Source organism: Oncorhynchus tshawytscha, linkage group LG25 (genome assembly GCF_018296145.1).
Source record: "Oncorhynchus tshawytscha isolate Ot180627B linkage group LG25, Otsh_v2.0, whole genome shotgun sequence".
Classification (NCBI taxonomy): domain Eukaryota; kingdom Metazoa; phylum Chordata; class Actinopteri; order Salmoniformes; family Salmonidae; genus Oncorhynchus; species Oncorhynchus tshawytscha.
The window spans coordinates 25150769-25163011 of record NC_056453.1 but is presented as its reverse complement, the minus strand read 5'-3'; the positions used below and the strand labels follow the sequence as shown (position 1 = coordinate 25163011).

General features: G+C 41.8%; 1 protein-coding gene across 1 annotated transcript; it reads left to right on the top strand.

The window, feature by feature from the left end:
- Positions 1-249: 249 nt before the first annotated feature.
- Positions 250-9655, top strand: LOC112224014. The gene is made up of 2 exons (XM_024387306.1): positions 250-569; positions 8853-9655. Exons 1-2 carry the CDS (start codon positions 458-460, stop codon positions 9122-9124), a joined length of 384 nt encoding a protein of 127 aa, XP_024243074.1. The 5' UTR covers positions 250-457; the 3' UTR covers positions 9125-9655.
- The last annotated feature ends 2588 nt before the right edge of the window (positions 9656-12243 follow it).

The window sequence follows — 12243 nt, the reverse complement described above, 5'->3', positions numbered from 1 at the left end:
TAACTTTCTGTGTAGTAAGTTACAGTATGGTTACCTTCAAGAAAACCAGGTCAAAGTATGATGACCAAAGTATGAAAAATGACAGCGTTGGTTCATTAGCTTTTGTAACCATTTGTTGGTTTAATCCTTAACCACTAACGTTTACTCTGCCAAGCAGCAAGCCCCAGGCGACTGACAGCGGTCACAGCCACTGGGGGATTAATGAGCCATTTAGCCAGCCATTCACAAACACTGGAACACAAGGCTGACCAACGGTGGTGCTGAGACGGTGGGACTATTTGTTTGGTACAATCACCATGGCAACAGAGAATTGAACAGGGGAGCTTAATGAAATCGAAGGCTTGCGCTTGGCTAGAAGTTTGACCAGGAGAAGAGGCATTGGCAGGACATGGATGTCTGTCTGTAAGGAGAGAAGAATTTGAATGAATATACTTTATTGACATTTCATGTGAAGGGTATGAAGCCTTTCCTGAAGGAGCTGCTGGACCCAACAGGACGCCATGTCTTTGACAGCCTAACCAGATCAGAGGCGGGGCTAACCCAGACCCACACACACTGTCTCAGGAAAGGTGAGGGCTTAACTGTTGCCTCAGTTTATGTCTGTGAGAGATACATTCCTAGAAAAATCTGTAGCATGTTTCATCGACAAACCTTTGTAATATTGATGTTATTGTTGCTGTTATGAAGGTATTGGTAGCACAGGAGATTGGTGGCATATTAAGTTGATCTCTCTCTCTCTCTCTCAAAATGAAATTCAAGGGCTTTATTGGCATGGGAAACATATGTTAACATTGCCAAAGCAAGTGAAGTATTTAATAAACAATACAAATGTAGAATAAGAATAAAGACATTTCACATGTCATATTATATCTCTGGAACGAGAGAGAGACATTTAGAGAGGGAGAGAGGAGTGTTGCAGGACGACCACACACAGACCAACCTTACACCTCCACTTTATGGTGGTTTATTTATGCAGCTGGGACATATAGTGTATTATATCCTTCAATTCGACATGGAATGTCTCTGAAAACCATTATTTTAATATTCCAGTTGATGACTCTAGTTTCAAGAGTCATGTTTTCATAGTTGTTACAAAGTGGGAATGTTTCTAATCATGCGTTAATACTTGTAATACTTAAAGAGCTGCATTGCTAGAGGAAAGTGAAAAACAAACCCTTAATGATCAAACTGCAGCAAGGGCCAAATGAAGGTCCTTTACTAAGGGGACTGACGGCTGTTGACTCAAAACCGTTGGAAAATATCTACCAAAATATTTACCAAAATATTTCCCCTTGCTTCTAACTAACAAGGGTGGACTTCATTCCAGAGCTGTCAGGCATGAGTAGGGTGAAGACCGCAGAGAAAAACCTGAGTCTGCCCATTCTTCACCCTGTCTACACTTCACCCGTTCAATCACAAGGGAGCACGCAAGCACACGTAAACATACACACACACACACACACACACACACACACCTACACACACCTACACCTACACACACACACACCTACACACACCTACACACACCTACACCAACACACACCTACACACACACACACTACCACTCTTTACATGAAGCCGCCATCACAACTAAAGCAACATCACTTGAGCAATGTGATTAAAATGTTATAGCCTAGCCTGGAATTTGAAACTGATCTTTTTCCATTAAACACATGTAAAAAATATATATATAATAATAATAGTTTCCTGATCTTTCTTATATCCTCTCAGTTAGAGGAAAGACTTCAGAACAAACTTTGTATTTTTTATTATCTGTTGTTCCATGTAGTGAATCTGTTAATCAATGTGTTTGTATGGGATAATAAAAAAATATGTTTTTTTAATATAGCATTTTTAAGGGGTCTTAAAATTCAAAATGAAATAGCTATATGACCCAAATGACCCCCCACTGATGGAATTACAGTATTGTACAGTATTGTGTGTAGTAGTGGTGTGTTTTGGTAGTCATGTGTGTGGTAGTAGTGTGTTTGGTTAGTAGTGTGTATGGTGGGTGGTAGTAGTGTATTTGGGTAGTCGTGTGTGTGAGTTTGGCAAACTGACTCATACTCTGCCACCCATGTACAGTACCAGTCAAAAGTTTGGACACACCTACTCGTTCAAGGGTTTTTCTTTATTTTTACTATTTTTACTATTTTAGAATAATAGTGAAGACATCAAAACTATGAAATAACACATATGGAATAATGTAGTAACCAAAAAAAAATGTTAAACAAAATAAAAATAAATGTTATATTTGAGATTCTTCAAAGTAGCCACCCTTTGCCTTGATGGCAGCTTTGCACACTCTTGGCATTCTCTCAAACAGCTTCATGAGGTAGTCACCTGGAATGTATTTAAAATAACAGGTGTGCCTTGTTAAAAGTTCATTTGTGGAATTTCTTTCCTTCTTAATGCGTTTGAACCAATCAGTTGTGTTGTGACAAGGTAGGGGTGGTTTGCAGAAGATAGCCCTATTTGGTAAATGACCAAGTCCATATTATGGAAAGAACAGCTCAAACAAACAAAGAGAAACGATAGTCCATCATTACTTTAAGAAATGAAGGTCACTCAATCTGGAACATTTCAAGAACCTTGAAAGTTTCCTCAAGTGCAGTCGCAAAAACCATCAAGCGCTATGGTGAAACTGGCTCTCATGAGGACCACCACAGGAAAGGAAGACCCAGAGATACCTCGGCTGCAGAGAATAAGTTCATTAGAGTTACAGCCTCAGAAATAAATGCTTCACAGAGTTCAAGTAGCAGACACATTTCAACATCAACTGTTCAGAGACTGCATGAATCAGGCCTTCATGGTCAAATTGCTGCAAAGAAACCACTACTAAAGGACACCAATAATAAGAAGAGATGTGCTTGGGCCCAGAAACATGAGCAATGGACGTTAGACTAGTGGAAATATGTCCTTTGGTCTGATGAGTCCAAATTTGAGCTTTTTTGTTCCAATAGCAGTGTCTTTGTGAAATGCAGAGTAGGTGAACAGATGATCTACGGATGTGTGGTTCCCACCGTGAAGCATGGAGGAGGAGGTGTGATGGTTTTGGGGTGCTTTGCTGGTGACACTGTCAGTGATTTATTTAGAATTCAAGGAACACTTAACCAGCATGGCTACCACAGCATTCTGCAGCAGTACACCATCCCATCTGGTTTGCGCTTAGTGGGACTGTAATTTGTTTTTCAACAGGACAATGACCCAAAACACACCTCCAGGCTGTGTAAGGGCTATTTGACCAAGAAGGAGAGTGATGGATTGCTACATCAGATGACCTGGCCTCCACAATTACCTGACCTCAACCCGATTGAGATGGGTTGGGATGAGTTGGACCGCAGAGTGAATGAAGAGCAGCCAACAAATTCACAGCATATGTGTGAAATCATTCATGGCTGTTGAAAAAGCATACCAGGTGAAGCTGGTTGAGAGAATGCCAAGAGTGTGCAAAGTTGTCATCAAGGCAAAGTGTGGATACTTTGAAGAATCTCAAATATAAAATACATTTTGATTTATTTAACAATATTTTGGTTACTATGTGATTCCATATGTGTTTTTTGACGTCTTCACAATTATTCTACAATTTAGAAAATAGTTAAAATAAAGAAAAACCCTTGAATAAGTAGGTGTGTCCTCACTTTTGACTGGTACTGTACATGATACTGACATGTTATACTCTGCGCTGCGGTTTGAATGTCCGTCTGTAATCTTTGTCTGGGATGGAGGGGTTGTGTAAAACACCAGGCCTGTTAGAAGGGGGTGTCCCATGACCACCTGCAGAGCTCAGAATTGGTCCCCGATTAGACCAATGACCTTGGCACTGAAATGGGTTGCAGCTGCGGCTCCCAGGCCCATGTATCTGCTGGTAATGCACTCCCCCTACCAGCTCCATCCTGTCTGCTGGCCTGCCAGCAACCCTCTATCCCCCCAACTCTCATTTAACCCAACCTCAAATTCCTTACAGATGTCTACCTGGGAGTAATCTGCTGTCACAGTCAGACAAAGGGGTGTCTTGTGCCTGGCTCAAAGTACAAGAAAATGTTATGCAGCTCTTTCAATACACAGACTTGACAAAAATAATGTCTGTGTATGAACTGTGTAAGATGTATATGAAAAGGACGACAGCTCCTGCTTTGACTGCCATGATTGAGTTCTGCTTACTAAATTGTGTGTATCACATACTGTACATATACGTTGGAGGGAGATGAAGAGATGTGTCTACTTGTGTCGTGAACCATATTAGCCTCTCGTGTCAGTTTAAGTTGTAGAACTGCATGACGTCCATGCTAGGGGTAGCGTTCCTCACTGGCCATAAATACACATGCATGGAGCGCAGTAGATCACGATGGCACATACTCTAGTTGTGACCCCTCAGATATTTTACACAGATATCTTGTTGACTGCTTACACACATAGAGATGTAGCATCTAAATTTGATCCAGTTTGCTACAGCAGGGGAAAAAATCCTGCAGCAACAGGAAATGTGAATTGCTATGTGGTTATAATTAATGGATATTTATGCATGGTTTGATACGTTTTTCATGAGGGAAAATTAGGTCTGAAATTTCAAACTGGAAATGACAATATTCAGAAGCCTTTTTAAACCTAAAATAAACGACACGTTTAAAATGTCCTGCATTGCAGGAAGTTTCTCCTGGTACGGGGTGATCAAATGAAGATCCTACATCTGTACACACACACACCTAGTACCACTTATTACTCTGCGCTCATTAAAACAAGCCTCAGTGAATTTCTCTCATGTCTAGAGGGGTTTATTTATAAGTGGCTAGTCTGCCTAGCCTAGCATGCCACAGATTACTGGGCTGTTACCAGACCTGCCACCAAAGGCCAAACTACATTCCTGAAACCCTCTATTAGATGCATGGTTATAACATAACATAGAGAAGCACGGTCAGCTCCTCTCCCATCCACATCGCTATACATTAGTCCTCATCTTGTTGATGTCCATGTGGTATATCTTCATCTGAAATAACAAGTCGTAGTGATATTCCTTCCAAAAAGATGCCAAGGCTTTGTTAATAAGGTTTATTTTGGAGGCTGGGTTCCTAGCATGCAAAGTGATGGGTGTGTCTGCTATAGTATTTTTGTTTAACCTTTATTTAACTAGGCAAGTCAGTTAAGAACAAACCCTCCCCTAACCCGGGTGACACTGGGACTACCAGTCACAGCCGGATGTGATGCAGTGTCGTGTCCCCCCCCCCGGGACTCAGCTCCTTCTCAAAAGACATGGTTAAAACCTACATCTTCTCTCCCTCTCCCTCTCCCACTCTGTCTCGCTCTTACTGATGGATATTAAACCTAGTTGGATGCAGCCTGCCTCATGTTCAGTTTCCGTTCCACCATTCCTCCATCCCCTGTTTAAAATAAAACCAACAATCCAGCCTGCTTATTTTTAGCCTCAGAATCTGCACTATAATATCAGTCTAATGGCACGCTTCTGGAGATACTGAGATACTGTTCTCAAACTGTAAAAGGCAAAAAAGTGTGATGAATTGGGATTTGAACCAAGGTTTCCTGCAGGCCACAAGACTGCGATAGCCCCGTTGAGCTAAAGACTAGTCATAAACACAAGTCTCACAAGGGTTCTGGCAAGGCTCTTAATCATGCGAGGGTGGTTAAGAAGCAGGTTCAAACCAGGACCATCATGTTCTCCTGCTCTTCAGTGAACCACATTACCTGGCCAGATAGTCCAACTCATGCCAGTACTGAAGAGACCAGGAAAAGCATCACATTCCTGGTCTCTGAATCCCAGCTCACAGCCTTTCCTGCTTCTCAGTAGAGGAATGAGAAGCAAATTTTTGACAGGGGCTTGGATGGGGATGGTGTAGTGGGGAAGTGGGAGTTGGGTTGCCAACTAAGGGATGCACATGCTGCGATTAATGGCCCATTTGAAGGCTACCAGATGCCTGCTTTTAATGGACCTGGTCCCTCATAAATATACTATAGGCTTACAGCTGAACTGAGGGCAATAATGACCAAAAAACGAAATGCTGGGTTAAAAATCAACCCAATTTTGGTTATTTGGTAAATATTGGACAGAACACACCCTGGGTTATTTGGATGTTTACATACTGCAAATTCAATTTAGCCTTAAAATGTTTAACATTTTGCACATTCTGCTAGACCAGGGTTTCCCAAACACGTCCTGCCCCCACACTACATAGCTTGATGATAAGTTGGTTACTTGAATCAGCTGTGTAGTGCTAGGGCAAAAACCAAAGTATGCACCCAGTGGGGCAGGAACGAGCTTGTGAAACTCTGTTCTAGACAAATAAGATTGCTTATTACATATTATAAAAAGGTGGTATCTATCCCAACATTGGGATTAGCATAGTTTCTTAGCAAAATCATACACTTCTGTAAGCCTCAATGAAGCCACAAAAATGTCAATATTCAACCTTTACGCACAATAACTACACAACAGAATAGATTAACAGGAATGATATTTACTCTCACGGGTGGCTAAAAAGAACAATCTGAAAGCCAATAAATTATGCCTCTAGTCTTCTGATCAATAACCCAGCACCAATAACACACAGCATCAACAACCCAAACTTGCTCTTTTAAAGAAAACAACCCAACTATGTGACCCAACACCTGCAACCCAGCATTTGGGTCAACCACACAACCCAGCATTTGGGTAAACCACACAACCCAGCATTTGGGTCAACCACACAACCCAGCATTTGGGTCAACCACACAACCCAGCATTTGGGACAACCACACAACCCAGCATTTGGGACAACCACACAACCCAGCATTTGGGTCAACCACACAACCCAGAATAAACAAGAACAAGCCCTGGATGTTTCCAATTAGTTTGGTAAAAAAAAACACCCTGCCAAAGCAACCTCTACCAAATCAAAAGACAACATCTGTACTCTTTTCTTCATAATTTTGATGCAGCAAGTAAGAATAGATGATTGACACACACAGAGGGGTTAATATCCCCTCCTTAGGCTCTGTCCCTTTGCAGATGCAGTGGCCTCCAGTCTCATTCACTGGAGCACATCCCTACAGCCAGCAGATATTTTACAAGTGGACTGTGTGACCAGACAAGAAGTACTTCCAGATAAAAGGCCCAGGGGACATCCACCGTGCCAAGAAAGAGAAACAGAAGAACAATCCTCCCCTCCCCTTCCTGTTTGCATCTAAAGCAGAACACAGAGACTCATAACAAGAGACAGTAGTGTAGAGGACGAGAGAGAAAGTGCAGGACAGAGAAGGGACATCATGGATAGAAACAAGGGGCAGGAAGTCAACATAATGAATAACACATTAATAGTGTAGCCCTATTTGCCGCTTTGCCATAACTTTGAATTAGATTTTCCGTTGGCTCTGCTACCAGCCTAACAAGGCAGACAGATGTGTGTGTATGTTAATGCTGGCCAGGGGTGTGAGAGTCCTACTTCTGGGCCAGTTGTCAAGCTCACACTGTGGGCACTGGACAGCAGCAGGACTTACCCCCCAATAAACAAGGTGTTGTCCTCAAACTCAAGGAAAGCAGAGTGAAAACACGCTGGAACCAGCCTGGTGTTCAATAGGCAATACATTGTAGAAAAACGCTCCGAAATGGAGTAAACCGGATCCTATTTGAATTTGTTTTCGTTTTATGTTGCACAACATTTTGCTACAGTGTGTCCTAATGAACATGACCTTGGAATCTCAGTTTCACCAACCAAATGGGGAGGAAATAGTTCCTACGGGTTGAAGTGCTGTTTATGATCAAAACGTTCCTTGGCCGAAATCCTGAGTATCCATGTGTGGAGATGTATGTTTTGGGATATTTTTGAAGTGGTATAGGTTTTGTGTTTCAGTGTGTATATGAGTGTGTGCATGTGTGTGTCTGTGTAGTTCAGGATGTCCATTGACTTCCTCTATCTGACAGAATGCTTTATGAGCACAGTTGAAGAATTTGTTGGAATGGGCCTTGGAGTCAGGAAATTAGAAAACACAAAAAAATAAAAGTGGCCCTTTAGGACTGTGAAAACCAAAAAACAAGCAATTTTACAGTACTCTGCTGCATAGCTAGAGTACTAAAAATCAAGGATAAGGAATGTACAGTTACTATGTCATGCAATCTAAGATATTTGATAAGCACTTATTTGCTCTACCTGCTGTAGAACACTGATCAACAGCATTCAATCTCAGCACCTTTACTGTACAATACACGTCATACTGAGCTGAATACATGTGCTACTCCACACTTACATACTGCATACAGTTCAATGTGTTTTTAAAATGTAAACAGTCTGAAAAACTAACACTAAATCCCATAGCAACTCTTCCCTCTTTCTGCAACTGCAGTCCAGGAGCAGGATGGCCAGGGTTGTAACAGGGTTCATAATGACCATGAGCTTGTGTTTAAAATGTAAAGGTCACCTCCAGACAGTCCCTGATTGGTCAACAATTGTGAACAGCCTACCACGTCCCTGGAAGCCTCTCCTTTAACCAGAATTGAAAGACACTAACGAGCAGAACACATTCAGCTCTTAACTCTTGACCTCCACTCATGGTAAAACATGATGAATAAAAGCTGTAGTAAAAAACAATCCTAGCTCTGATTACTGACTACTGCTGAGTTTATTGCCAGACCCAGATTACTCACATACACTAATACCACTCAGTGCACTGCAAGTGCCAACAGGTTGATAAGCATTATGCACAAATGTTACATACTCTGATAGAAAATTAAATTAATATGTTGCATAGAATACCCACAGTATTTATGGATGACTTTAGAGAGAGTTGCTGGTTTATCTAAGCCTGTGAGGTGAAAACCACCACTTACTACATCTTCCATGTGGTGACTCTGCTCTGTCTCCCAGGGTCTTGCAGCACCAGTCTAGGTCTGTACCCTGGCTGTCTGCCTGTTCTCCAGAGCTGGCCTGCCTACATCACCTATGTGTCTGACACAGTCCGAGACCTGCAGGAGAGTGAGAAGAGGAGGAGGGGAGAGAACTCTACCTGTGTCACTCAGACCGCATGGGCGTCACCCCACCGCCAACCGCAAACAAGTCACAGGAGTGGCACCATGACAACCCATAGGTTGTTTCCATGTCAACTAGACCAACAGGTCATCTCCAGTCTCAGTGGATGAATAACTCATCCTCTCCAGCGTCCTGCACAAAGTTTGACATACAGTAACACACAATCCCTTTCTTCTCCTCCTTCCAGTCTGCTGTCTATCCCTCTCTCTCTTAGTTCCTGGTCCACTCCCCTGACCTCTCCTTCTTCTGCCCCTCCGCCTCCTCTTTCTGACGGTTCAGCCCCTTATAACGCCCTTCTTCTCCTCTGGCCTCCCTTCTTCCTTCTCTGTTTGGCAGGACAACCCCTTCCCTCCCTTCTCTAGCCTCCTCTCCTCTCTTTTCCCTTCCTTATTCTCCTACATCCATTCTCTTTCAGCACAGCCCTTTCTTCCCCTCTTCTCTTAGCAACCTCTCGCCTACCTTCTCAGTCCACCCAGGCTGTCCATGGCCATTCCCTTACGATGCTGTTCTGCAGGCAGGGGACAGAGAGAAGAGGGGAGTGCAAAGTATGAGTTCATGTTATAGGTACAACCTTTATTTAACTAGGCAAGTCAGTTAAAACCTGTTATGGCGAAAACCCCCCATTCAGCTGAAAAGGTGGTGCGAGGAATTCAAAAATATTCTTTAGAAATATGTAACTTTCACACATTAACAAGTCCAATGCAGCAAATGAAAGATACATATCTTGTTAATCTACCCATCATTTCTGATTTTTAAAAATGTTTTACAGTGAAAACACAACATGTATTTATGTTACACCACCACCACCATTAGAGATAAAATGAATCACTAACCTTTTGATAATCTTCATCAGATGACACTCATATGACATGTTACACAATACATTTATGTTTTGTTTTGTTTGTTCATTGACGCCATGTTCAGAAATGCCTCAGAAAGCTAAGCCAGATAACAGAAATACTCATCATAAACTTTGACTAAAGATACATGTTCTACATATAATTAAAGATACACTGTTTCTTCATGCAACCGCTGTGTCAGATTCTTTTTAAATGCAATAATCTGAGACGGCGCTCAGACGTAAATATATTTCTCCGCCATGTTGGAGCCAACAGAAATACGATATTACATCATAAATATTCCCTTACCTTTGATGATCTTTCATCAGAATGCAGTGCAAGGAGTCCTAGTTCCACAATAAATCGTTGTTTTGTTCCATAATGTCCAATACTAGTGTCCAATTAGCTGCATTTGCTAGCACTTTCAGCTCACATGCCCAAAAGCTGACGCTAGTCCAGGAGAACTCGGACGAAAACTTAAAAAATATATATTCCAGGTCGAATAAACTGGTCAAACTAAGTAGAGAATCAATCTTCAGGATGTTATTTTCATATATATGCAATAACGTTCCAACCGGAGCATACGTTTTCATCTGCAGCCAAATAGAACGATGGTGACATCCACAGACAAATGCGCCACAGGGAAATTGCATTCTGCCAGGACAGTGACTATTTCCCCTCCCATTCGGTCAAAGTTTACACCAGAGGCTCCATTCCACGTTCTGCTGAATGAGGACATCTAGTGGAAGGTGTGGGAAGTGCTAACAGATCCATATCCTATTTGGAAGGGAAGAGGCGATAACTTAAAATTAGACACGCATTCAGAATTTCACTTCCTGTTTGGAAGATTGCCTGCCCTATGAGTTCTGTTATACTCACAGACATAATTCAAACAGTTTTAGAAACTTCAGAGTGTTTTCTATCAAATAGTAATAATAATATGCATATATTAGCAATCTAGGACAGAGTAGGAGGCAGTTCACTATGGGCACGCAATTCATCCAAAGTGAAAATACTGCCCCCTATCCCCAACAAGTTTTAAGAATAAATCTTATTTACAATGATGGCCTACCTCAGCCAAACCAGGACGACGCTGGGCCAATTGTGCGCCGCCCTGTGGGACTCCCAATCACGGCCGGTTGTGATACAGGCTGGTTTCGAACAAAGAACTTTAGTGTCGCTTCTTGCACTGAGATGCAGTGCCTTAGACCGCTGCACCACTCGGGAGCTCTTAAAAATAAATAAATACATAATATAGTGTCTAATCAAAAACTCATCTTTTGATCAATGGGTAAAATAATTGTGAATATATTGTTTGTGTGTGAATACTCCTCTAAGATAACCAATAGTCCAAACCTCATGTCTCTGTCACAATCCGTTCAAAAGTTATTGGCGTTCTTACCCTTGTAGGATGGACAAAATTAGGGTGACTAAATCAATGGAGGCCAGAGAAAGAAAGTGGTCAAAAATCTGGAAAATAGCATTGCATCAGTGAGAATTATCTAACTGACAGGCTCACTGTTGAATCATCTTTCTTCTGGAATTCGGAGGACATAAAACAATATAAAAGTAAGATAGATATCAAATTTGAGACATGATGTGGTATTTTCATATTTTAGTATAAGCTTTTCCTAATAATGTAATAAGTTCTTTTCCTTTTTTCAGATTTTTCACAAAAACAAGCGTATCTCTGTGAAATATCAACGGGGCACTGAGCATACCGCAAGCTTTTCATTTCCAAAGCCTTTTATACTTAATTCAGTTCGTGTGATGTTAATTTGTATTTTTGCGACCCGCGGAAACAACTTTGCAGACAACCACCACAAAAGTATTTATGAAAAAACTCTCAAAAGAGCTGGGTGCTTATTGCCAGATGTTTATTGTTACAAAATTGGACTTTTTGTAAATAATGTTAATATGTTTGAGAAAGACCCCACGGAATAATTCAGAACATGAAGAATCATATTTGTCTTGGTAAAATGTATTTTATAACATAAGGAAGTGAAATTTCATCACCAAAGTGTGTTTTCACTCAGTCTGGGCAGACTAGAGTGGATGGACACCCTACAAAATAGCTTGAGGTGGACCTTTCCCACAGTTTTTGTTGTGTGTCTCTCTCTCTCACTCACACACACACACACAACTTACTGACAATTGTGGGACGCTGGTATGATGTCAATGCTGGAGGTGGGAGGACGGCAGGCAGGATAATAATACAGCACAAACAAAGAGATGGGGGCGTTGAAGAGACTGTGGATCTGTGTGTGTCACAGAGCAGCTCTTTTTCCATCTCTACAGACCGGGGGCATTGGTCTCTCATCCTCACTCTTCCTCTGCCCTGCCCCAGATACACAGCCAAGGATTGGAGGAGAGAAAAGGGCTGTGAGGCT